Genomic DNA, 27,299 nt, shown 5'->3' with positions numbered 1-27,299 from the left:
TAGAAAGCTCAATAAATGCTAATGACTGATTGATTGGCTGAGTTGGAGGCCCACTCCCTGGTCTGGGTCTTGGACTTCCTACTCAGGCCCTCCTTCTTCTCCCCACTCACCGTATCCCACTTAGCTCTGGCCCTCTCCTCCTCAAACTTGGCGAACTCCCTCCGGTCATGGATGGTGATGAGGAGCTTCCAGATGAGCAGAGTGGCCAGGCCGATGAACAAGATGGCCGCCATCACTGACAACAGGACCACCAGAATGTCCGGGCCTTTGGGGCAGTCTGCCAGTGGGGGAGGAGGAAGAGAAGGAGTGGGGGAGAGGAAGGGGGAGGAGGAGAGCACAGAACAAGCCAGGTTATAATCAATGAATCAATCAGTGGTATTTACGGAACAGTTACTGTGTGCAGCGCTCTGCATGAGGAGCTTGGTAGTCTACAACGTAATAGAGTTGGTAGACATGATCCCTGCCCACAGTTAGCTTACAGTCTAGAGAGGGAGACAGACAATAATGTAAATAAATAAGTTACAGATGAAGACATCAGCGCGATAGGGCTGAGGTGGGGGTGAATAAATACACCTCTGCCTTGGGTAGCCCAGTCAGCCAAGGATGGCACTCCAGGCCCAGGGCCAGCTTTTTATATTGCTTGTGGGCATAGACCCATTAGAAACATGGATTGGAGTCCTGCTCCCCTTCACACTCGGAGTGGACACAGCCTCATAAATCAGCATGAAACATGACCTGTCACCAAAAAAATTGGCCGGAAAATCCACAGTCTTGAAACTGCTTGCCAGGCGAATGACCAACTGACTTCTTTGCAAGGTTGTTTTAGGGAATCATTGCTACCCCAGGGTGGTAAATGAACCTCAAAGGTTCACCATCACCATCTCTGGTTGGAAAACTGGGGGTTCAGAAATTCGGGCCTGCCATCTGGCAGGCACTGGGGCAGGAGATGGTCTTCCCTGAAGTCCCGGGGTAACTGACTAGGGTGACTGGGAGCTGGGGTGAAGGCAAGGTGTGTTGTTCACTAGAACCTCTGAACCTGGGCGGGCAGCTGAAGGAGAATGAGGTGGCCATTTTGTTTAACCTCTTGAATCCCAAGCCCACCTGACTGCCAAGCAACCCCCAGAACTGAACCCCAGATCTCTCCCCACTTAACCCCTCCCTAGGTCACTAGGTTCTGACTTTCCCAGGGCCTGGGCCAGGGCTGATAAGAGATTGGGTAGAGGAGGGACAGCTGCTGATCACACATCCTGGCCATGTGCATCTGTGGGAGTGTGTGTGTGTGTGTGTGTGTGTGTGTGTGTGTGTGTGTGTGTGTGTGTGTGTGTGTGCGCATGTGTGTGCTCTCTCTCATGGATGACCGTATGTCTGTCTGTATCTGCCGGGAAGCCACCACTTCCCTTTCCTCCGATTACCCTTTCCTGGCCATGCTCTCCCCACCCCTACTTAACAGTCTGCACACATACACATAGTGCAGGAACAGCCAAACCTGAGTGAACTGCTTCCCGGTGCCCCAGGGCTCCACCCTGACAGATCACCACCATTGATAGTAATTATAAAGTCACCACAAAAGCAGCTGTTCTCATGTCTGGCTTCCAGAGCTCAGGTGTTTCTAGGGGGAATCAGACGAGAAGCCTGGTGACCGCCCTCATTTAAACATGTTCTGTCCAAGTGGGCTAGGCTGGAGGTGGAGGCCCCCATCCTCTAGGCAGCCTGGCATGACCCAAATCCACATTCCCCTAGAACCACTGAGGAGCAGAGGTCAGAAGTGTGGGTTGCCCCCTACCTGTGGGAGTGGGTAAAAAAAGTGACTGATCCAGTCTTGGAATACAAGACGGGTCCTGGGCTCTGGCTCCTTTCTCTCTGGGGGTGTACAGCTGAACCTCACCCCAGCCCAGGGCTTCCGGCTGGCCATCTGCTCCCAGTCAGCAGCACTAGTACCCTGGAGGGGGTGGTCAGGTCGGGGTGGGAGGCGCCCTGGGCATGGGGAAACTTGCCCTGCAGTTTCTCAGGCTCTAATCACTGGGCTTCAGAAAGGCCTTGGAAACAGACAGCCGGGGGAAGGGACGAGAGGGTCAACAGAGCCAACTGGGAGTGGGGACAAGACTGGCAGAGGTGGTGGAGGGCAAGGAAAGGGCTGGAGGAGCAGGTGGGGAGTGGGGAGAGTGCTAGTATAGCACAACCCCTTCTTTTCCCTACATCCTGATGGGAAAATCCTTCCTCCTTCATCTCCCCCTCCTCCCCCTCTCCATCCCCACCACCATACCTCCTTCCCTTCCCCACAGCACCTGTATATATGTATATATGTTTGTACATATTTATTACTCTATTTATTTATTTTACTTGTACATATCTATTCTATTTATTTTATTTTGTTAATATGTTTTGTTTTGTTCTCTGTCTCCCCCTTCTAGACTGTGAGCCCACTGTTGGGTAGGGACCGTCTCTATATGTTGCCAACTTGTACTTCCCAAGCACTTAGTACAGTGCTCTGCACACAGTAAGTGCTCAATAAATATGACTGATTGATTGATTGAAAATCAGGTGGCCTTGCCCTACTCTCTAGCTGCGTCCAACTAGGTCGATGGGAGAGGCCAGTGCATTTCCACAGTTCAGCCCTGGAAGATGTGAGCTCTAATCCAGCTCAGCTGCCACCACCTTAGCCACTTCCCTCTAGACTGAAAGCTGGTGGTGGGCAGGGAAACTGTCTACCAGCTCTGTTGTATTCTCCCAAGAGTTTAATACAGTGCTGTGCACACCATAGGTGCTCAATAAATACCATTGATTGATTGATGGCTAGATCCCTGGACACAGGGCATTCTGCGTCAGAATCTCCAGCATTCAGGCCATCCCCCAAGGGGTGGGGGTCATCAGTCTTAGTCCAGTCCCAAGCCCGGTCTCAGGTTCTGCCAGAGGAGCGAGAACCTCCTCTCTCCCCCAGTGCAAATGGGAACCAGAAGGACAGTGAGGAGGAACATACCTGGCAGAGAGAGGGAAGGATGGCCCCTGTGCCCCCACTGACAATGCCACCACCCAGTCCGGAAAGGGAGCCAGTGGCGGGAGGGTGGATGCTAGGGGGAGGAATGCTTGAGGGGAGGGAGGGGGGAGAGAGAGAGATGGCTCAAGATGATGCAACATCACTGCACAGACCTCTCCCCTAAGCAGGCTGCTGTGCCTGGCCCCAGGGGCCCAGTGCAGTCCCATACGGGTGCCCAGAGGGGTCATGACATCAAGGTGAAGTCTCCAGCATCAAAGTACTTCCACCCAAGGGTGTCCCATGGGCTTGGAACTGCTTTGGAATCCAGGGTGCTGGCTGGAAAGGCCCTAAAGTCTGGCACGCCCAGGATAAGCCCACGGGGCTTGGGAGGGGGCTGGAGGGAAGAGGGGGACCCAAAACATCGCCCCACTTCACTGCGGTTTGGGCTGCGGTCACCCTGGAGGGGAGCAGGCAAAGATAGCACCGGGCAGGAAACCGTTTGCCTCTCTTGCCTCCGGAGGGGAGGAGGAAGAGGATGGGGAGGGGTGCTGGAGCCTCTCAGCAGAGGAAGAAACAAAGAGGAGAGTGAATGAGTAACCTCCATCCCTGTGTGTATGCCAGGCTCCAGGCTGGAAAATTTAGAAGGGGAAGTTTTGGTTTGGGGGATGACAGGGAGTTCTTGGAAACATCTGCAGTCTCATACAGTCCTTCCGGGGCTCAGCTCCCCAGACATCTATGCCTACTGATTGTACCTCCTGAAGCCCTACCAGCCTGCATCCTGAGAAACATCTGTGTGTGTGTGTGTTTAGTTTTTTATTTTGTTTGGGATTTTTTTATTGTATTTGTTAAGCACTTACTATGTGCCAGGCACTGTACTAAGCTTTGGAGTAGATATAGGCTAATCAGGTTGGACACAGGCCATGTCCTACATGGGGCTCACGGTCTTAATCCTCATTTTATAGATGAGGTAACTGAGGCACAGAGAAGTTAAATGACTTGTCCAAGGTCACACCGCAGTCAAGTGGTAGAGTCGGGAATAGAACCCAGGTCTTCTGGCTCCCAGACTTGTGCTGTAGTGGGGAGTCAGGGGAGAGGAGGGGGGTGTGACTGGAAGATCTAAGAGCTTGTGGATAGCCCACACCCCTCCCCCAGCTTCTAGCACCTCACCGCTTCCCCATCTGCTTTCCCAAACACTCTCGCTCCCCAGGCTCCCTGCCTGACCTTTGACAAGCCCAACACTTCCCCTCCATGCACCCCCCCACCCCCACCCCCCATCGCCCCTCTGCCTGGGCCTTTGTTTGGGGATCTGGGATGGGTCTGCCAGGCAAAATTGCTGCCCCTGCCCTGGCCAGCCCAACTCACTGCAATACCACGACCAGCCAGCCCATCTGCCCTGACCCTAGGCTGCAGGGGGCTCGGTGTGCCTGGGGAGCTCAGGTTGCTGGGGATTCAGGCTGCCAGGGGCTCGGCCTGCTGGGGTCTTGGTGTGTTGGGAGCTCAATGTGTTGGGGGCTCAGACTGCCGGGGACTAGGACCACAGGGCTCGCCAGGGGAAATTTTGCTGAGCCAGAGGAAGGGCTGGGCCTCTTTTGGATCCTGCCATGCCTTAAGCCCTGCCAGAAAACCCCTCCGGCCCAGAGAAACAGAAACAGAGAGAGCTACAGCTGCAGTCTATAGGACAGAGCCTGTCTGATTTCTGCCTGCCTGATTTCTACCTGATTTGCTACCTGGTCTGATTTCTATCTAGTCTGATTTCTTGTCTTGTCTTACGCTGTCGAGTCTACCTGGTATGATTTCTATCTGGATTGATTCCTGGCTGCTCTGATTTCTGTCTGATTCCCAGCTGATTTCTGATGGCAAAGACTGGAGCTTAATTGGGTCTTCTCTGGGCCTGATCAGAAGTCAATGAGCACGGAAAAGTTGGGAATGGGTATTGGGTGACCATGCAATACCTCAGACTCAAACCCACCAGCAGGACCATGCCCAGGGCTGGGGTGATGGGGAGGGCAGGAGGTGGAGGGTAAGGGATTGTAGATCCAAGGGGCTGAGGAAACACACTCAAAATGTAGGTTGACATGCTGACAGTGGTTCTGTCCTTACATCGCTCCCCTCAGCAACAAACCCCTGCAGACAGTGTTCTAGGGAGCTAATCTGGGCTAGCCACACTAGTAGCTCTGTTGCTCAATGAGTGGCCACCGATGGCAGCTCTCCAACATGGTGGGAGTTCTTCTGCTAGCCTGAGGTTGCAGACGTACAAGTGACCCACATAGCATAACGGGACCTCTGTGAACATCCAGAAAACCTTAGAGTGTGTCTCCGGGAGACCCCGGGCCCCCACCCTGCTTGCTCAAGTGCTGCTGCCTCCCTTTCCCAACCCAGTTTAAACACAGGTGTCGTATCCAAGCTGCAGAACTCAGCAGCAGGAAAGTCAGTGGCGGGGGTGGAAGGCTGGAACTGGAAATGAAAACACCAGACCCAGAGGCATGCAGGGATCTGTCTGCCTCAGATAGGAGGCAGGTCAGCTACAAACCGGACAGCAGCCAGCTGCCCTAGCTGCTGGCCAGAAGAGGCACCACCCAATAGGATCCAGGGCCTGGGGTGGATGACCCACCTTGGGGTCAACCCAGGCCCCAGGCCCTCACATCCCCATGCCCCATCCTAACCTCTCCTCTGGCCAAGGCGAACCCCAACGGTCTCCCCTAGACTGTGAGCCCCTCCTGCCCCCCCACCCAGGCCTTCTCCACCGAACCTCCTGTGGCTCACGGAAGTCCCAGGGTGACTGTCTGAGCCCTCCCAGCACCTGGCCATGGCTTGCCTTCACCCATGGAGGCCCTATGGCCTGGCCCCTCCCACCCACCACCTCACCGCAGCCAGGTCAGCCATCAGGAGGGAGGGGCTGAAGTGAGTTGGGGGCTCCCATGGACCTCCCGCTGCTCCAAACATGGGTGATTCTTACTAACAAAGATTTTTTTTGTGCCAGTCAGTGTGTCCTCCCCTTTCAGACCCTGGACGAAGCCATACGAAACACTGTGCGCAACATGGGGTGGGTTAGCAAGGGCAGGGCTGGGAAGGGGCAGTTTAGGGTGAGAGGGGAAGGGCTGGGGGTGGGCCCACCTGGTTCATTCTCCACATAGAGGATTGACTTGCCGCTTGAGTCCTCGGAGTACTGGAACCGCACAACACAGTCATTCTCGTCCTTGTATGTGCAGTTCACTGCATCTTTTCCAGAGTCCACTGCAGGGGAGCACAGGGGAGTAGGAAGTCTCTGAGAGAGGGATGCCACAGGGTACAACAACAATGCATAGGACAGTGGGCTGTAGTGCATATGGGTGGGCACGCAGGGATTGGGCTGTGTCCTCAGGCACCCTCTCCTTGGGGCTGGAGAAGACCGAATCACATCTGTCCACTCTGTCAAATGGATGGAGTGGGTGGCACATGCCTGAGGGGAGCAGTGCAGCCTAGCGGAAAGAGCCCAAGCCTGGAAGTTTTCATCCTGTCTTCATCACTTGACTGCTTTGTGACCTTAGGCAAGTCACTTCACTTCTCTGGGACTCAGTTTTCACATCTGGAAAGTGGGGATTCAGTCCCTGTTTTCCTGACTTAGACTGTGAGCCCCTTGTGGGACAGGAACTGGGTCTGACCTCATTATCCTTTATCTGCTCCAGGGCTTAGTACGGTGCCTGGCACCTAGTAAAGAAGGGAGGGCTGCCTCCCGCCCAGAGCCCTTAGCCCTGTCCAGGAACGACTAGCTTGCAGGGAAGTAAGAGCTGCCATTCTAGAGTCTCGTGTCCTGTGGCTGCTGCAGCAGCTTCTTTGCTGGCAAAGGTCAGGGCCCGAGTCACCACACCCCAAGGATGACTTTTCTTTCTACACAGACCTGGGCAAGGTCTTTCAGGCTAGTGGAGGAGAAAGTTCCACTATCTTCTGAGCTTTGGCAAATCATCTGCTTCCCTTAGGCAAGTGAGGAAGTGCCCTGAATGTGGATTGCTGTCCAGATAATACTGCAAAGGATTCCTGCAGCTTTCCTCTGTTCCCGTTTCTCCTCACACCGCCTCTGAGAGGAAGGGGAATTATCACCCCCTTTTAAGATGAAGGATACAGGCTGGGAGAGGGAAAGTGACTGACCTAAATTACCCATCAAGTCTGCCCACCCTCCCCAACACCAGATCCATTGCATTGTCCACGGGGCTATCTTAGGCAGCGGCCAGTAGCCCAAATTATTCTTAGGCAGCTTCCACCTGCACGACTTCACCAGAAAACTCTTTCTTCTTCTCACATCTGCCCCAGGATCCTCTGGTCTGGGACCCTGGGGAAGAGGCTGGGGCCTGGGGCAAGAGGCCAGTTCTAGCCCAGGTTACGCCCTCACAGGCTGTGTGTCTTTAGATAAATAACTCCACCTCTCTGAGCCTCACTCTCCTCGTCTGCAAAATGGGGATTCACCACACACCTGCAGGGGTGGAGGATGGAGAGAAGCTACTGGGACCCGGCTTGGAGGTCCCTGAAGGAAAACATTGGTGTGGCTTCTTTGGAAGGCTCCCTGGCACCCTTCCTCCTAGGGAGCATGAAGGCAGACCAGCCCTGACCCAAAGCCAGGAAAGACAGTGGAGCCCTAGTGGAAAGAGCCCTGGGCTGGGAGTCAGAAGACCCGACTTCTAGTCTTAACTCTGTCACTAGCCTGCTATATGACCTTGGGCAAGTCAGTTAAACTCTCTGGACCTCTGTCTCCTCACATGTAAAATGGGGATTCAAAACTTGTTCTCCTTCCCCCTTAGACTGTGAGCCCCATGTGGGACAGGATCGATGTCTGATCTGATTACCTTGGGCTTAGACCAGTGCTTAGCGTGGAGTAAGCCCTGAGTAAATAAATAAATGCCCCACCATCACTGGAATTGTCCTCAGGTGGTTGGGCGGAGGGGACCCCTGAGGTCCCAGGGCCTCAGAGCCGGGGACGGAGAGTTGGCCTCCACCTCTCCCATCTTCCTAACATCATTGGCTATTGCAGCCATCAGGAGAGGTGGTCTGGGGCCTGGGGGAGGCCACTGGGGCACGAATCCTGCCTTGGACCACACCGGAGTTCTGCCTCCCACTGCACTGGAGCTCTTTGGGAGGGAAAGAGGCAAGGCAGATGCCCTTGGGGACCCCACCCCCATCCCCACTGTCCGCGGGCACAGGCTTACTGAGCTCTGTCACAGACTTGATCTCGTCCTTGCAGTAGCGGTTGCAGGTGTTGTCCTTCAGCAGGTCTCCGCGCTCAAATTTCTTGCACTCCACACAGTCTCTGGTAGGGAGAAGACATAGCTGGGAGGCCTGTGACTGGGGGCCTGGAAGACTCTCCAGCACTAGATGTGGGGAGGTCTTGCCTCCCCCTAGCCCCATCCGAGTCAGCTCAGCCATGAACCTGGCTGGACAAGCCACTGTTCTTCCCCTCTCTGGCCGCGAGGGCTGTGACCTGTGGCCAGCAGCAGCCTCCCGGCTCTCCCCATCCCGGGGCCCCTACTCTGGGCAGGGGTCTCGTGGGATCTCTGAGCCCGGTTGAGTGGGCAGGTTCTGCCTCCCGGGTCAGCTGTGAGACCCTGAGGGTATGGCCTACTCTGGCCCGGGGACCACCCTAAGGCAGGGGGATGACACCACTGGGAAATGGTCCCCTCCTACCTCACCTTCCTTCTCTCCTTCTACAGCACAGCCCACACATCCCACTCCTCTGCCGCTAGCCTCCTCACTGTGCCTCGTTCTCGCCTGTCCCACCGTCGACCCCTGGCCCACGTCCTACCTCTGGCCTGGAAAGCCCTCCCTCCACTCATCTGCCAAACTAGCTCTCTTCCTCCTTTCAAAGCCCTACTGAGATCTCACCTCCTCCAGGAGGCCTTCCCAAACTGAGCCCCCCCTTTATCCTCTCAGCCTCCTCCTCCTCCCCTCCCCATTGCACCCCTGCCCTAACCCCTCCCCTCACCACAGCACGTGTGTATATTTGTACATATTCATTACTCTATTTTATTAATGATGTGTATATAGCTAAAATTCTATTTATTCTGATGGTATTGATTCCTGTTTACTTGTTTTGTTTTGTTCATTCGTTCATTCATTCAATGTTTTTATTGAGCGCTTACTGTGTGCAGAGCACTGTACTAAGTGCTTGGGAAGTACAAATCAGCAACATGTAGAGGCGGACCCTACCCAACAACAGGTTCACAGTCTAGAAGGGGGAGCCAGACAACAAAACAAAACATGTAGACAGGTGTCAAAATCATCAGAATAAATAGAATTATAGCTATATGCACATCATTAACAAAATAAATAGAATAATAAATATGTACAAGTAAAATAGAGTAGTAAGTCTGTACAGGTATATACAAGTGTTGTGGGGAGGGGAAGGAGGTAGGGCGGCGGAGGGAAGGGGAGGAGGAGAGGGAAAAGGGGGCTTAGTCTGGGAAGGCCTTCTGGAGGAGGTGAACTCTCAGTAGGGCTTCGAAGGGAGGAAGAGAGCTAGTTTGGCAGATATTGACTGTCTCCCCTTTCTAGACTGAGAGCCCGTTGTTGGGTAGGGATTATCTCTATTGCTGAATTGCACTTTCCAAGCGCTAAGTACAGAGCTCTGCTCACAGTAAGCGCTCAATCAATACGATTGAATGAATGAATGAATAAAATGGTTGCCCCCGGGCAGGTGCCTCAGGACACTGGGGCCACCGCCCCCCACTCACTTCTTGAAGGTGCAGGCGTCTGGGCAGGTAGGGCACTTCTCGCAGGTGTCCCCGTATGAGCCAGGCTGGATGCAGTGGCACTGGCCACAGATGCACTGGCCACGCCCGCTGCAGAGCAGGCCATTGTTGGACATGCAGGTGTCCTTGCGTGTGGTGCAGTTGCAGTAGTCCCCAGTCCAGTCCGAGTCGCAGTGACAGTCCCCGCAGCTGCACTGGCCATGGCCTGGGAGGGACCGGGGTGGGGACAGAGAGGGTCAGGCATGGGCCGATCTCCTGACAGGCGATCGTTGGGAGGTGGGCTTGCAAGAAGCCCAGCGAGGGGTGGGGCAGACTGGTCCTTCTGGCCAGACTAGTTCTCTCCTCCTCCTCCCTCATCACCTGACCCCAGCTCCCCATGCCTTCAAAACCTCCTGGGAATTCATCTCCTCCAACAAGCCTTCCTGGCACTCTGAGCCGGACAGACCTACCAACCAACTCAAATATTCACTACCTACTTACTCTCAGCACGTGGTGTGATAAATATGATTGATTGAATGTACATATGTGTACAACATACAGGTATTCAAGTGTCCTTTCAGTGGTTGACTTTGATTAGTCCGTTGATAAATATTCATTCATTCATTCATTCAATCGTATTTATTGAGCGCTTACTGTATGCAGAGCACTGTACTAAGTGTTTGGGAAGTACAAGTTGGCAGCATACAGAGATAGTCCCTACCCAACAATGGGCTCACAGTCTAGAAGGAGGAGACAGACAACAAAACAAAACATGTGAACAGGTGTCAAGTCATCAGAATAAATAGAAGTAAAGCTAGATGCACATCATTAACAAAATAAAATAAATAGAACAGTAAATATGTACAAGTAAAATAAATAGAGTAATAAATCTGTACAAACATATATACTTTTATGTCTGTCTCCCCCATTAGATTGTCAGCTCCTTGTGGGCAGGAATTGGGTCACTTGTTTGTTTTGTCAATTCCCAACAGTTTACTGCACCCCACAGTTGCTCAATAATTACCACTCTTTTGACTCCTCCTACTACCGGTGCTGCTATGAGGACCGAGGTTGTGTTGCTAGGAAAACCACCAGCACCTTTGTGGCCCTGGCTCCCTGCCCACCATGGCTCCTTCCTCCAGGCTCCTGCCCCCCGTTCCCCCATCCCCAGAAATGCTTTTTAGGGGAAGGAAGAACAGACAGAGATTGTCCATGGCTACAGCCGTCAGCTCCTCCCATGGACCACTGGGTCCTGCCTCTTCCCGGTTACCCTGCCCCTTCTTCCCACCCTTTCCTTCCTGCCCTTCCTCCTCATTCAGATCTGCCCTCCCAGGCCCAGTCTCTGCCTCTAGCCCAACTGGCTGCTCCAAGGGAGCTTTGGGAAGCGGCCCCTGCCCCAGCCCAGGAGAGGGGTATCAGCTTGTCTGTCCCCACCTGGGCCCAGAATCCCTGGTGCAGGGCAGGGTCGGGCAGAAACAGGAAGCTGCAGGAAGTGTGGGAAGGGCCCAGCCACCTTCCTTCTGATGCTGCTGCAGAGCAACAGAGGGAGCGTGGGCCCACCCCAGCTGAGAGCCACTGTCTGCAGACGGATGGACGGGAGGATGCGGACGGGCTGGTGGGTGGACCAGCCAGTAGGAGGGCTGGGGGAGGCTGCCAGAGGGCCCACCTGCTCCTTGGCCTTTGCTCCTCCTGGCTTGGAGTTGCCACGGGAGGGGAAAACGGTCACACGGAGCAGTGGAAGGGACGATCGGTGGGGGCAACAGAAGGCCAGGGGATATGACTTCACCCAGCAGGGAAGTTTTAACCAAACCTCACAGTCCTGAGTGGGCAGATGAGGTGAGGGAGGGAGGAGGGAGGGAGGAAGAGGGAGCCAGGAGTGATATCCAAACAGTCAGGGGCTTCTGGGGAGCCAGTGTTTTTTTCAGGAGGGCTGGGAGTCCTGGGTGGCTGCTGCTGTTGACAGAATGGTCCAGGCATGGGGAAATTCTGGGGGCTCACCCCAAACGCAGCCCCCACACCCATTCACCATCAAGAGCCTGAGGATTGCCATCAGTGCAATGGCCAAATGGTCACCCTCTTCTGTGTGTGGCCTTCAGTCAGGCTATTTTTGGGGAAGTATGTGTGACTTGTCTGAATATTAGTATGTCTACATGTGATTGACTGCATGTGTATGTGTGTATGAGTGTGTGTGTGAGTGACTGTATATATGTGAATGCATGAGTGATTATGTGTATATATGTGATGTGTGTGTGTGTGTGAGAGAGAGAGAGAGGGACAGTGAGAGAGAGAGGAGAGAGAGAGACAGAGAGAGACAGAGAGAGAGAGAGAGAGGGAGGGAGAGAGAGAGAGAAAAGCCTTATCGGGATCCAGGCTGAAGGAGGATGGTGAGTGAGGTTCAGGTCAAGCTCCGTCCTGAGCGGGAGCCTCTATGCCTCCCACACCCAGGACTCCAGACCCTCAGTCACACAACCAGAACCACCCGCTTCCCCCTTGGATCTTCCTCCAGCTGGTCAGGGTTGGGAGTGGGGGCTGCTGGACCTCCCAACCCCTCCCCACCCACCTAAACCAGACCAGACAGCATCGACTGGGCAAACGTTGGGGTCAGACCAGTACCGGCCTGCTTGGGGGACAGGGAGCTTGGCCTGGTGTCTGGCTTGGGCTAGACTTGGAGGCAGGGCTTAGGGCAGGGCTGGGCGGCTGGTCAATTCTTCTCTTATTGTTGAAGCACTGGAGCATGCAAAACCAGGAATCTGTGTCATTCTAAACTAACACTCGCCTGTCACTGCCACTTTGTCTCCATAGGGCTGGGGGTGGGGTGGCAACTACAGTGTTACCCCCACTAACCCTGCCTGGCCCCCTGGATCCTGTCACCTCCAGACCACCCCTACACCACCTCCAGTAAAGGTGCAAGGAACACAGGCTGCTCAGCCAGTATGTGGCATGTACTGATGCATTGTTGCATGAACACACCCAATCAGGGGCAGGGCGTGTACTGACCACCTGCAGGGTGCAGAATGAATACTGAGCACTTGAGAGAGTGCAAAAGAGTGATTCTGTGGGGTCCAGGCCAAGGTCACCAAGCACCTGAGCTGGCTCAGATTGGGCGGGGGCAGGGGATGGGGTGTGAGTACCTGGCCCCCTTTGGTCACTTCCTCCCTACCCTGGAGCTGGAGCCCAGCATGTTCCCTCCCACCTCCATACCTCTCACAGCCTCAAAAGGGAGGAAGAGAGGGAGGGAGGGTGAGAGGACAAACTGCAGCCAGCAGCCACAAGGGGAAGGGCCTCGTGAGAGACCAACTACCTTCTTTCCTCTTTCCTAGGCCTATGTCCAAGACACCTGGCCTGAAACAACTGCCCTCCCTCTGCTGGGCTTTTACTCCACAGTCCTCCCCATCACACCCTCAGCAATCCCCCCCACCGCTCCTATAAATCTAGTCAGGTTAACAATCAGGTTAATAACACTGCCCTTGATTTCCTCATCTGCTGGGTTGGGCGAGGGCAGCCTCAGGCCCGGACCCAGGCCCCAAACCTTCTGGAGATTGGGATGTTGGGGAGGCAGCCCCCTGAGAGCTGAACTGGTCTGGGGGTCAAGGCAGGACTTGAGGTCCTGCCTGTCTTGATCCAATCAGCTCCATCCTGGGCCAGAGGGAGCTGGGAGTCTGACCTGGAGCTCCATCCCCCTTCATATCTGACAGACGATCACTCTCCCCACCTTCAGAGCCTTATTGAAGGCACATCTCCTACAAGTGGCCTTCCTCAACTAAGACCTCATTTCCTCTTCTCTCACTCCCTTCTGTGTTGCCCTTACACATGGATTTGGATCCTTCCTTCATTCCCACAGCACTTATGTTCATATCTGTAATTTATTTATTCATATTAATGTCTGTACCCCCATCTAGACTATAAGCTCCTTTTGGGCAGGCAATGTGTCAACCAACTCTATTCTATTGTACTCTCCCAAGCTATTAATACAGTGCTCTGCACACAATAAGCACTCAATAAATACGATTAATCAATTGATTAAGGGGAACCAAGAGACAGTGTTTTGGTCCTCCCTGAGATTCCAAGGCACCTAGCTAGGAGAGGGAGATCCATGGGAGTAGCGGGAGGAGGGCAGGGAGGTCCCTGCCTTCTTCCTCAAAAATCCCCTCCTCAAAAATCTCCAGTGGCTACCAATCAATCTGCGCATCAGGCAGAAACTCCTCACCCTGGGCTTCAAGGCTCTCCATCACCTCGCCCCCTCCTACCTCACCTCCCTTCTCTCCTTCTACTGCCCAGCCCGCAACCTCCGCTCCTCCACCGCTAATCTCCTCACTGTACCTCGTTCTCGCCTGTCCTGCCGTCGACCCCCGGCCCACGTCATCCCCCGGGCCTGGAATGCCCTCCCTCTGCCCCTCCGCCAAGCTAGCTCTCTTCCTCCCTTCAAGGCCCTGCTGAGAGCTCACCTCCTCCAGGAGGCCTTCCCAGACTGAGCCCCTTCCTTCCTCTCCCCCTCGTCCCCCTCTCCATCCCCCCATCTTACCTCCTTCCCTTCCCCATAGCACCTGTATATATGTATATATGGTTGTACATATTTATTACTTTATTTATTTATTTATTTATTTATTTTACTTGTACATTTCTATCCTATTTTATTTTGTTGGTATGTTTGGTTCTGTTCTCTGTCTCCCCCTTTTAGACTGTGAGCCCACTGTTGGGTAGGGACTGTCTCTATGTGTTGCCAATTTGTACTTCCCAAGCGCTTAGTACAGTGCTCTGCACATAGTAAGCGCTCAATAAATATGATTGATTGATTGATTGATTGATTGATTGATTCCTGCCTCATGCTCAGCCCACCAGCCCAGACAGGAGCCTCTGGGGCTCCTGCCATGTCTATCTCGGGGTAGCAGGGTATTTTTCATGGACAACAGGGAGGGCCAGCCAGATGAAGCCATGCCTCCAGTCCCTGGGCCTCCCTGCTCGGAAGGCTGGTGCCCAGAATTGGCCATCTCACAGCCCCCCACCCACCCCTGCCCCATGACCTCTCAGCATGTGACTTTGGATCCAGGACCTGGGGGTGAAACCTGGCATGCTGACAGCACCCAAAGCCATCAGGCCTGGGCTGGCATGGAGAAGGAGGAGTAGGGAGTGGAGGAGGAGGAAGGGGAAGAGGAGGAAGAAGAGGAGGAGCAGGAGGAAAGGAAGAGGAGGAGGAGATGGAGGAAGAAGAGGAGGAGTAGGAGGAAAGGAAGAGGAGGAGGAGATGGAGGAAAGGATGAGGACAGAGGGGAGAGGGAGAAGGGTGAAAAGGAAGGGGAGGAAGAGAAGGAGGAGCAAGAGCAGGAGGAGGAGGAAGAAGGGGAGGCTCACGTACCCGAGCACATCTCGCCCTTGTAGCGGACGCAGGAGAAGTCATCACACTCGCAATACCTGCCGGTGACCTTGCCGAATTCGCTGCTGTGGCAGACGCACTGGCCACAGAGGCACTCGCCGCGCTGGCTGCAGGGGGGCTGGCCCTCTTGCGCACTGCACTGGTCCTGCTGCTCGGGCCGGTAGTCCTCCTCGGAGCACTCGCACTGAGGCCCCAGCCAGCCGGGCCCGCAGCGGCACACGCCGCACTCAAAGGTGCCATTGCCCTGGTTGCAGCGGGCACTGTCGGGCTCGGCCGTTTCCTGGCAGCGGCAGTCGCAGTCAAAGGTGACCAGCACGGTGAGGCTGTCCTTGAAGCCCACGGGCTTGATGGTGAAGGTCCCCTCCCTCTCTTTGGGGCAGCCACGCACCTTGGCCTCGATGCTGAAGCTCACCTGGGCAGAGGCCCGCAGACACTCAGGTCTGGACCTCCAGGAAGGCCCTCTGATGGCCAAGCCCTCCCCTCTGCTCCCTTCCCCTCCACTCCCCTCCTCTCTGCTCCCCACCACTCTGTTCCCCTCCTCTCTACTCCACTTCATTCGCCTCCCAAGCTCTTTGAGGGCGGGGTTTGTGGCTATTTACCCTACAGTACCCTCCCAAGCACTTAACAGTGCTCTGCACAAAGTTGACACTCAATAAGTACTCTTGATTGAAAGATCTTGCTCAGAGGGCAGGGACAAGATGAGCTGAGGAAAGGGGGAACAGAGAGGAAGAGAGAAGAGTGGAGCGGAGGAAAGGGGAGAAGAGAGGAAGGGAGTATGGGGAAGGGAGCCGAGAGGGGGGAAGGGGCAGAGAGGGGAGAAGAGAGGAGGGGAGAAGAAGGGAGGGAGTCTGCCCAAGCCCTCCAGAGTCTCTCACCGTGTCTCCAATCTTGAGTCCGACACAGGATTTGAGGCCCGGGATGACCTCATCGTTGAGGCAGGTGGCATTGAAGGACAGGGACAGCTCTTCCGGAAGGTCTCGGACCTCCAGCTCTACCTTGGAACGGATTTTCTGGAGGGCGGGGGAGATGAACAGGGAGAGGCTGGTCAGGAGGCCTGGTCAGAAGGGGCTGGTCAAAGGGAGCCATTGCAGATCTAAACAAAACTCACTTTCCTGCTCTCCCCAACCGGGCCCTGCCTCTGTCACCCAGTTGTCCCCCAACCCCTTCTAAGACCTCCAGCCACCCTCTGCCCTGGAGCTCCTGGGAGGTTGGGAGGAGCTTCTTCATTCATTAATTCAATCATATTTATTGAGCGCTTACTGTGTGCAGAGCACTGTACTAAGTGCTTGGGAAGTACAAGTTTGCAACATATAGAGACGGTCCTTACCCAGCAGCGGGCTCACAGTCTAGAAGGGGGAGACAGACAACAGAACAAAACATATTAACAAAATAAAATAAATAGAACAGTAAATATGTACCAGAATACATATTTACATATTTCTCCTCTCCAGCCCAACCCTCCCGAACACCTTCAGCCATCCGCTCCAGGGGAGTGGGTCAGGGGAAGTGAGTGGGGGGGGGGGTTCTTCTCCTCCCAGACATCCCTGCCCCAACCCTCGCCAAATCCCCATAGCCACCCTCTGCCCCAGGGCTCCTTGGGGGACTACTCTCCTCCCCAGGCCTTCTGAGTACCCTCAACCATCTTCTGCTCTAGGGCTCCTGGGGGGCCTCTGCTCCTGGACCTCTTCCTTCCAGATTGCCAGCCTGGCCTGGCCCGGGGTGGGGGGTGTGGGGGTGGGGGAGGTCCCTTCTCTGTCTGGGATGCGGGGCCTTGGGGTTCTAATCCCAACCTGGCTGCTGTATCCCTGGGGCCTTGGGGTGAGCCTCTCCCCTGCCTCCCCCCTCCCGAGCTGACACCGTGGCAGCCCTGCCCTCCCCTCCCCCCGCACCACCCCACCCCCCCTCTCACTCCATAGGAGTCCACAATGAGCTGGATGACGTTGCTGGAATCCACAGTCAGAGTCCCCACGGTGGTTCCCGGGATCAACTCGCTGTAGTTCTGGAAGCCAGAGCCAGGCCACGGTCAGCAGGGTCTCCAGGCTGGCCGGGGACCCCGGGAGGGCCTGGAGTCAGCGGGGGGGTCTGTGGGGGGGCTGGAGCCATGGGGTCCCAAAGGGGGCAGGAGCTGGGGACTGGAGCCAGGAGTGGGGTGGGGGCCCTGAGGAAGGCTGGAGCAGGGGTTAGGCTGGGAGGCATCTCTTTGAGAAGTCAGGCTCTGGGAAACCCTCAAAGGGCACAAGATGGTGGGTGGGGGAGGTCAGTACTTCAGCAGCACCTATCTCCCTCATACAGCCACCCAGTCAGGCTCAATTCCCCTCCCCCCCAGCCACCATGGGTAAAGGGCCAGCCCGGGGACCCTGATTCCCGGGAACCCCGTCTCTGGGAGAGAAAGGCTATGACCAGCTGAGAGACGACAGACACCTCCAGCACACTCCCACATCCTCCCCTGGATGTTTTACACACACACACACATACACACACACACACACACACTCTCTCTCTCTCTCTCTCTCTCTCTCTCTTTCTCTCTCTTTCACTCTCACTCTCCCTTTCTATCTCTCTCTCGGCCCCTCCCTCCTATCCTGGGTGTTGAGTAGGGCCATCACCTTGTAGAGGTTGACCACGCTTTTGGTCACCGCAAAGATCAAGTTGATGTTCTTCTGGGACAGCTTCTCAGTCATCAGCCCCAGAGAGGGGTAGTCCTGGAAAAGAGACATCGAGGGGTTAACATCATCAGCTGGGAGGGAGAGTGAGCACCCACCTGGTAGTCTAGTGGTCTGGTCCGGCCCATGGATAGAGGTTTATCTCCAACAGGGTCCACATCAGCCCAGGCCGGCCCTGCCCCAACCCAGCCCCGTTCAGAGGAGTAGGGCCAGAGACCTTAACCCCACCTCCCATCTGTCTCTACAAACACTCATCATCACCATCATCATCAGTACTGACCTGTTGCATACAGAGCACTGTACTGGGCTCCTACTGTGAGCAGAGTGCTGTACTGGGCACCTACCCTGCACAAAGCAGTGCACTGGGCACTTAGGAGCACACAGTAGACATAGAAGAAGCCATTCCCGCCCCAGAGGAGCTAGCGAATGGAGAGCTTTGACCTTGGGTCCCTCAGTCCACTTAGCCTGAGACCCCACAATGGGGTCCTCTCCCACTCCTCTAATCTGCTCAGGTCACACAGGATGTAGCCCAGGGAGAAGAGGGGAGGGTTTTATCAACCCAGGGTCTGACCCTGTCTATTTGCAGGGGCTCATGAAGAAGCTATTCTCCAACCAGGACAAGGGCTTGGTGGTCATGGTGAGGTTTGCAAACACTGAATGAATCCAGAGAGAGTCACCCACACACCCAGAAGTGGCTTCCCCACTACCACTACCACACACGCTCCTGGTTTTCTGAGTTCTGCTGGAATCCTGCCATGGTGGGAGGGGACACCCACAGCCCACCACCATTGCTAGGAACAGAACACTGGACTGGGCGGACCATGTTCTGACTTCTCATGTCTCTATATTGGTCTTCCCCCAAAGATTGGAAGCTCCTTGTTGGCCAGGAGCAGTTCCTAATTTAGGGAAGAATCAGCATTGAACCCCTAGTTTACGGATGAGGAAATGGAGGTACAAGGAGATCGCACAGCAGACACAAGGCAGAGCTGAGATCAGAGCCCAGGGTCCCTAACTCTCAGCCCCGGGGTCTTTCCACTAAACCACACCGTCCCTCACTTTGTCCTTCTAGAACTCTCTCCAGTCACTAACATAGGAACCTATTGATTAGCTTGTCTCTACCATAGTGCTTAATACAGTGCCTGACACACAGTAAACGGTTAACAAATACCATTTAAAAAAAAAAGAAAAAACTTAGCATGTCCAAAAGATGTGGATCCTCTCAGTTCCCAAGCACACACAAGGAGTCTGTGTGGCCTACTGGAAAGAGCACTGGACTGGGGGTCCGCAAACCAGGGTTCTAATCCTGGCTTTGCCCCTGTACTGGGGTTTGATCTTGGGCAAATCACTTAACCTCTCTGGGTCCCAGTTTCCTCATCTGTAAACTGCGGATATGATACTTGTTCTCCTCCCTCTTAGACCGTGAGCCCCGTGTAGGGTTAGGATTGTGTCTGAGATGATCATCTTATATCTAACCCAGCACTTAGCACAGTGCTCAACAAAGAGTAAACATCAAATAATAAAATTACTAATAATTTCATAATAACTAAAGGCTGCAGTGTCAGGGAAAAGAACCCCTGGGGTTCATGCTGCAGCTCAAGACAAGGTTTCCCGACCACTCAGAGCTCTGTGCTCCAGCTGGCTTGGGGCCAGGAGCCACAGGAAAAATCTCGGTGGGGAGGGGGAGTTTTGGTTTTTTTATGGTATTTGTTAAGCGCTTACTGTGTGCCAGGCACCGTACTGAAGGCTGGGGTAGGTACAAGCTCATCAGGTCAGACACAGTCCATGTCCCAAATGGGGCTCACAGTATTGTTCCCCATTTTACAGATGAAGAAACTGAGGCACAGAGAAGTTAAGTGACGTGTCCAGAGTCACACAGCAGACAAGTGGCAGAGCTGGGACCAGAACCCAGATCCTTCTGGCTTCCAGACCAGTGCTCTGTCCAGTAGACCACACTGCTTCACCATTTCCAAAACAACTGAGGTGCCCTGGGCCAAGCCAGTCAGAGCCCCACTGGACCGGAGGGCCTGCTGCTTGGGGTTGGGAGGACTGGCTGACCGTGTGGAGGGTGGGCACAGGGGTGAGCCAGGGGTTGGGCACGGGGGCAGGGAGAAGGCAGGAGGACGTGCCATGGTGGTGGAAGCCGAGTAGTGGTTGTCGCTGCCAATGTGACACTCGCCGTCGTTGGGCTGCACGATGCCGGCCAGCCGCCCGTCTAAGGCGATGTGGGTCTTGGCGTCGGTGGTGAACACCAGCAGGTGGGAGGCGTCGTTCCTCCAGCCGATCTTCTCCTGAGGGAGAGTCCCAGGGGCGGCCAGTCAGAGTGGCGGGGGGCAGAGGAAAGAGCGGGGTCCCCACCAGACATGCCCGAAATATGGCCGCACCACCACTTTCCCCTTGCTCCTCCTCAGCCCGCTGCTACTATTGCTGCTGCTGCTACTGTACCATCTAAACCAACATGCTCTGGGCATGTTACTCCCCTCCTCAAAAATCTCCAGTGGCTACCAATCCATCTGAGCATCAGGAAGAAACTCCTCACCCTCGGCTTTAAGGCTCTCTATCACCTCACCCCCTCCTACCTCACCTCCCTTCTCTCCTTCTACAGCCCAGCCTGAACCCTCCGCTCCTCTGCCACTAATCTCCTCACCGTGCTTCGTTCTCGACTGTCCCGCCATCGACCCCCGGCCCACGTCATACCCCGGGCCTGGAATGCCCTCCCTCTGCCCATCTGCCAAGCTAGCTCTCTTCCTCCCTTCAAGGCCCTACTGAGAGCTCACCTCCTCCAGGAGGCCTTCCCAGATTGAGCCCCTTCCTTCCTCTCCCCCTCGTCCCCCTTTTCATCCCCCCGTCTTACCTCCTTCCCTTCCCCACAGCACCTGTATATATGTATATATATATTTGTACATATTTATTACTCTATTTATTTATTTTACTTGTACATATCTATTCTATTTATTTTATTTTGTTAATATGTTTGGTTTTGTTCTCTGTCTCCCCCTTCTAGACTGTGAGCCCACTGTTGGGTAGGGACTGTCTCTATATCTTGCCAACTTGTACTTCCCAAGCGCTTAGTACAGTTCTCTGCACACAGTAAGCACTCAATAAATGTGACTGATTGATTGATTGATTGATTGATCTAATGCTTTCTCCCTTACAGTGGTGACTCCCTCGGGGCAGGGAAGATGTCACTCCTTTGTTCAGTACTTCCCAAGAACTGAGAATAGTGTACTGCACCAAGGGGGTGCTCAATAAATACTACTTCTTCTACTACCACCACTGCTATTAGAAATAGTAATAATAACGATGTTGGCATTTAAGTGTTTATCATGTGCCAAGCACTGTCCTAAGCATTGAGGTAGATAAAAGTTAATCAGGTTGGACACAGTCCCTGTCCCACATGGGGCTCACAGTCTAGGTAGGAAGGAAGACAGGTATCGAATCCTCATTTTACAGATGAGGTAACTGAGGCACAAAGAAGATAAATGACTTGTCCAAAGTCACACAGTAGGCAATTGGCAGAGCTGGGATGAGAACCTAGGTCCTCTGACTCCCAGGCATATGCTCTTTCCACTGGGCCACCTGCTGCTAGTGTTACCACTACTATCTGACTCTCCCTTAGCCCTGCCCCCCAACCTAGCGGAGGAGGGTTTTCTAGCAGGTCTCAACAGCAGGACGCCCTGCGGGACATGAGAGGCCAACCCATTTTTCCACCTGCTCCAGTCTCAACAGGCCCCGCGATCCCTCAGAGGCAGAGATGCTGCCTCACTTCCTCATCCCCCAGAGCTCCCAGGGCCCCCTGCCCAGCCCCCAGCCCCCACCCTCCCTCCGCTCCCCTCCCACCCCCACCACCCGCTACCCCCGTACCTACATCACAGACGGTGGCCTGGATGATGGCATCGAACCCGCCCTCGGGGGCATCTCGGTTGCGGGACACGCTCTGCTTCTGGACCTCCTCGTTAAAGCGGGTCACCTGGTCGGTCAGCTTCAGCACATGCTTGTAGCCGAACATGGGCAGGCAGCGGTACGTCAACCTGAGGGGGACAGGAGTCAGGCCGGGGCTCAGGTGGGGGTCCAGGCAGGCCAGCTCAGGCCCAGGCCAGTGAGCCCACAATGCCCACAGAACTGCAACAACCCTACCCATGCCCTAGGCTGGGTAGACAAAGGCTTCAATCTCCTGTACTATGCCACTACCCTCCCAGCCTGTTCACAGAACAATATCCAGTACAAGGGGCCAGATCAGGTTTCAGAAGAAAGCGGGTGGTGGGTCTCATTGGCACCAGCCTGAGAGAAACCCGAGTTGGTCTCCCTGCGACCCAAGGAAGGAGCCCGGGCTTGGGAGTCGGAGGTCACAGGTTCTAATCCCGACTCCGCCACTTGTCAGCTGTATGACCTTGGGCGAGTGACTTCACTTCTCTGGGCCTCAGTTCCCTCATCTGTCAAATGAGGATGAAGACTCATCCTCATCAATGATCTTGTATCTACCCCAGCCCTTAGAACAGTGCTTGGCACATAGAAAGCGCTTAACAAATACCATCATCATTATTATTATTATTATGTAGAGGGGAACCCAGGGGACACCGGCTGCAGGTCCACCACTGGAGACAGTTGGGGTTGGGGTTGGCCAGGAGCGATGGGCAGGAGGACATTGAAGAGAGAACCCCCTCCTTCCTCTTCTCCCACTCCTTCTGTGTTGCCCTATCTTGAATCCTTTTTTCTTCAACCGCCCCACATACGCACCAGCCCTGCAGCACTTATGTATGTATCTGTAATTTATTTATTTATTTTAATGCCTATCTTCCCCTTTCGACTATAAGTTCACTGTGGGCAGGGAATCTATCTATTTATTGTTATATTGTACTCTCCAAAGTGCTTAATACAGTGCTGTGCACACTGTAAGTACTCAATAAATATGAATGAATGAACGAATGAATGAATGAATGAATGAAAGAGAGGAATGCTGCAAGTAGCAAGCAGCAGGGAGAGAACAGTGCAGGGGGTGAAGGAGCTGGAGAGAACAGTAGAAGGTGTGGAGGAGTGGGGAGAACAGCTCTCAAGGATGCTAAGGTCTGCAGGTAGCATTGCTCACCTGGACAGCTCTCCAGCCCTAGTTCACCCCACTCCTAGAGGGGTCCCCAAGGGACAGTGACTTCCTTCCCCCAACTCTCAGCTCCCAGCCCTTCACAGTCTGGGATCTGGTATACCCACCCATCTCTTCATGGACAGTTCTCCCCTTTTTAGGGGTGAGGCACCAAGGTCCAGAGAGGTAAAGTGCCTTACCCAAGTAAAACAGCAAGTCAGTGGCAGAGATGGGACTTAAGGAGGTCTCACCCTCTTCCCGCCCCCACCTTCCCTCCCACCCCAGTCCAGGGTGCAACAAACAGTCCTGGACTCCAGCTGCAGGCCAGCTTCCACACCATTTGGCTTCCCTCAGTTGCTGGGACAAGAGGAGCCCAGGTGACAACCCTACCTTTGTCTTAGTTCCTTTCACCTGAGAAAGTTAAAGACCTTCACACAGATGCTTCCCAAGCGCTTAGTACAGTGCTCTTCACACAGTAAGCGCTCAATAAATACGATTGAATGAATGAATGAATGAATGAATGCTTGAGAGTAACCCAGTGAACCCCAGAGCCCTGTGGTCCTATAGTCCTAAATCCATTAGGTCCTGTAATGGTTTGGGGGGAAACTGTGGCAGAGAATAGGAAAGGCCACCCGTGGAGTCAAGCCTGTCTCTCCTTCTCTCTGCCCCCCTCCAGGCCTTGCTTCCCCCTCGCCCTGCCCGCCAGGCTGGGGAACTTACTCATAGCAGGGGTTTGTGATAGCCTCCGGCGGGGAGATGTACATGTATGGAGACATGGGCTTGTCGACGAAGGCCCCAAAGCCGATGCGCAGGTTGCTGGTGAGGTTGCGCATCTTGGAGGCCAGCCTGGTGCCCAGGGATTGGATGTTGCGCAGGTCATCGCGCATGGAGTTGGACAAGTCCATCAGGTAGTAGATGTCTACAGGGTAGTCCTCCACCTGCCGCACTTGGACGGAGAAGATCTGGGCGGCATCTGCAACCCAACAGGGACCCCACCTCAGCCTGGTCCTATCGGGGTCCACCGGGAACCTCGGGCATTGGGGACGCCACACCAGGAACCTGAGGTGGAGGGGATACCTCGCTGGGAAATTCGGGTGGAGGAGACAACCTGCTGGAAACCTCGGATGACAGTTGTGTGCTGGCTTTATGATTTTATTTATTTATTACGGTATTTGTTCATTGCTTACTATGTGCCAAGCACCGTTCTAAATCCTGGGGCAGATACAAATTCATCAGATTGGACACAGTCCCTGTCCCACATAGGGCTCACAGTCTAAGGAGGAGTTAATATCCAGGTCCTCTGATTTATCCCCCGTCCCACCCACAGCACTTATGTATATATCTGTAATTTTATTTACTTGTATTAATGTCTTTCTCCCCATCTAGACTGTAAACTCACTGTGGGCAGGGAATGCGTCTGTTATATTGCTTTATTGTACTCTCCCAAGCACTTAGTACAGTGCTCTGTGCACAGTAAGCACTCAATAAATATGGTTGACAGACTGATTGACTGATTCCCAGGTGCAGGCTCTTTCCACTAGGCCATGCTACTGCCTTTAAAACCTCCTGCTCTCCTGTCAGCTAAGGGGTCGTTTACCATCTAGGTTGGCTAACACACTTCTAAGTGTCATTCGGGTTCTCGGTTCTGGATGTTCCTGTAATTGCCCCGCTCCACTCCCTGCGAGCCTCCAAGAGAACAGCTTAGAGACTCACACAACAGCAGCTCACCCGGCCTTTGGGGACCCAACGGGGAAGCCGCCAGTCAAAATATTAGTGTTCCAGTCTGAGTTCTTGTCGGGGGCGGGTAGGCAGTGCCAGGGCTGAGTGGGGGGAGCGGGCGAATAAATGGGCAAAACAGCCACTGCCCCCGCTGCTACCATGGCTGCAGCCGCTTCCACATGTCCAGCCTCCCCACCTTGATCCCGGACTCAGTTTCACCAATGTCACCACCCCGACTCTCTGTATAGCCCTGAATTTCCTCCCCACTAAGGAGAAAAGCAGTGTAGCCCAGTGGAAAGAACATGGGCTTGGGGGTCAGCGGAGCTGGGTTCTAATCCTGTCTCAGCCACTTGCCTGCTGTGTGAACTTGGGCAAGTCTTTTAATTTCTCTGAGCCTCAACTATCTCATCTGTAAGATGCTGATTCAATACCTGTTTTCCCTCCTACCTAGACTGTGAGCCCCATAAGGGACAGGGGCTCTGTTTTACTTGATTACCTTGTATCTTCCCCAGTGCTTAGTATAGTTCTCGGAACATGTAAATACCTTAATCCCAGCCCTCCAACTCCAGCTCTTGCCCTCTTTCCAAAACCCCGTCTCTACCTGTCCCTGTACCCTTCTCTCAACCAGTCAATCATATTCATTGAACGTTTACTGTGTGCAGAACACTGTACTAAGGTCTTGGGAGAGTACAATAGAACAGAACCGATAGATGTGTTCCCTGCCCATGACAAGTTTACAGTCTAGAGAGGAGCTTAGTCTACAGTCTCAAAGTGTTCTCCCCAACCCCTAGCCAATCCTTCACTGCCATCATCATCATCATCATCATTATCATGGCTGTGTATAGAGCACCATACTAGGAACCCTTTAATAATAATAATAATAATGTTGATGATGGTATTTGCTAAGTGCTTACTATGTGCCAAGCCCTGTTCTAAGCACTGGGTAGATCAAGGTAATGAGGTTGTCCCATGTGGGGCTCACAGTCTTAATTCCCATTTTACAGATGAGGTCACTGAGGCACAGAGAAGTTAAGTGACTTGCCCAAAGTCACACAGCTGACAAGTGGTGGAGCCGGGATTAGAACCCATGACCTCTGGCTCCCAAGCCCGTGCAGTTTACACTGAGCCATGCTGCTTTAGACTGTAAGCTCATTGTGGGCAGGGAATGTGTCTGATTATCATTATATTGTACTCTCCTAAGCGCTTAGTCCAATGTTCTGCACACAGTAAACACTCAATAAATAAGATTGAATGAATAAGAATAAGAATAATAATGGCATTTGTTAAGCGCTTACTATGTGCCAAGCACTGTTCTAAGTACTGGGGAGGATACAAGATTATCAGCTTGTCCCGTGTGGGGCTCACAGTCTTAATCCCCATTTTACAGATGAGGTAACTGAGGCAAAGAGAAGTCAAGTGACTTGCCCAAGATCACACAGCTGACAAGCGGCAGAGCTGGGATTAGAACGAATGAATGAATTTAGTCAATCAATCAGTCAGCTGCTTTGATTCAGCACCTATTGGGTGGACAGAACACCATACTAAGCACTCGGGAGAGCACGGTGGAGTTAGAACATAGATTCCTTGCCTTCAAGGATCTTCCCATCCAGTGGGGAACCAATTGGTTAATCAATAATACTTTCTGAGGGCCTGTGAGTGGAGCACCGTACTAGCTGCTTGGGACAGGACAGCATGGGTTAGTAGAGAGAGCATGGACCAGGGAGTCAGAAGGTCATGAGTTCTAATCCCAGCTCGGCCACTCGTCTGCTGTGTGACTATGGGCAAGTCATTTCACTTCTCTGTGCCTCAGTTACCTCATCTGTAAAATGGGGATTGAGACTCTGAGCCCCAAATGGGACAGGGACTATGTCCAACCTGATTTGCTTGTATCCACTCAAGCACTTAGTACAGTGCCTGGCACATAATAAGTGCTTAACAAATACCATAATTATTATATTAAGACAAGTCTGCCACAAGCCCCTGAGGAGGCCTCTTTCCTCCAGGGACACCATCACTCCCCACAATCTCAGGACCCCAGGCAACCTACTGAGCCCCTCTGTCGGTCGGTTAGTCGGTCGGTGGTCAGTCGTTCGGGCCCTGGGTCTCCCCCTAACCCTCTCCTCATGGGGAGGCAGGCTCTCACCTGGCCGGAGGTGCAGCTGTATTTTCTGGGGTCTGACTTGAGTGATGGTGGAGGCATCCCCGGCGCCAGTGTTGCTAAGAGGCTTGTCTTCCAGCACCCTGAAGCCACTGATCGGGTCCTCGATTGATTCCAGGGGGCAGCCATTCTTCTGCAGGTTCTCGCGCATGTCACAGCGCAGGAAGTCCGGGGCCAGATCCTGGAAGACCGAGCCACGGGTGGCAGCGATGGCTGGCTCAGGCTGAGTCCGGGGACATGGGCCACACACCGCAGTGTCTGGGTGCAGGGCGCTGGTGGGGTGGGGTGGGGAGGGAAGAGAAGGGTAGGGGGAAGGGACTGCTATCCCGTTTGGCCAAGTGGAAAGAGCCTAGAGCTGAGAGTTGGGGGACCTGGGTTTTATCCTGCTTTGCCTTTTGCCTGCTGTGGAACCTTGGGCAACTCACTTAACTTCTTCATCTCCAAGCTTCTCCATCTGTACAGTGGGGAATTAATATAATAATAATAATAATAATAATAATAATGACATTTATTAAGCGCTTACTATGTGCAAAGCACTGTTCTAAGCGCTGGGGAGGTTACAAGGTGATCAGGTTGTCCCACGTGGGGCTCACAGTCTTAATCCTCATTTTACAGATGAGGGAACTGAGGCCCAGAGAAGTTAAG

General features: G+C 53.9%; 1 protein-coding gene across 3 annotated transcripts in view; it reads right to left on the bottom strand.

The window, feature by feature from the left end:
- Positions 1-27,299, bottom strand: part of ITGB3 (integrin subunit beta 3) — a 46,087-nt gene that overhangs the window by 2,669 nt on the left and 16,119 nt on the right. For all 3 annotated transcript variants that reach the window (XM_038754677.1, XM_038754678.1, XM_038754679.1), the window contains 12 exons: positions 26,640-26,835; positions 23,498-23,750; positions 21,569-21,731; positions 19,830-19,991; positions 17,647-17,742; positions 16,950-17,039; positions 15,916-16,050; positions 15,023-15,452; positions 9,673-9,895; positions 8,152-8,252; positions 6,089-6,208; positions 111-277 (listed from right to left, as the gene is read on the bottom strand). In XM_038754677.1, coding sequence (XP_038610605.1) covers positions 111-277; positions 6,089-6,208; positions 8,152-8,252; positions 9,673-9,895; positions 15,023-15,452; positions 15,916-16,050; positions 16,950-17,039; positions 17,647-17,742; positions 19,830-19,991; positions 21,569-21,731; positions 23,498-23,750; positions 26,640-26,835 — 2,136 coding nt within the window. The remainder of the gene's footprint in view (positions 1-110; positions 278-6,088; positions 6,209-8,151; positions 8,253-9,672; positions 9,896-15,022; positions 15,453-15,915; positions 16,051-16,949; positions 17,040-17,646; positions 17,743-19,829; positions 19,992-21,568; positions 21,732-23,497; positions 23,751-26,639; positions 26,836-27,299) is intronic.

The sequence above is a fragment of the Tachyglossus aculeatus genome, chromosome 11 (genome assembly GCF_015852505.1).
Source record: "Tachyglossus aculeatus isolate mTacAcu1 chromosome 11, mTacAcu1.pri, whole genome shotgun sequence".
In the NCBI taxonomy this organism is placed as follows: Eukaryota; Metazoa; Chordata; class Mammalia; order Monotremata; family Tachyglossidae; genus Tachyglossus; species Tachyglossus aculeatus.
The sequence above is the reverse complement of the archived record's forward strand: the minus strand, read 5'-3'. Positions and strand labels throughout refer to the sequence as shown.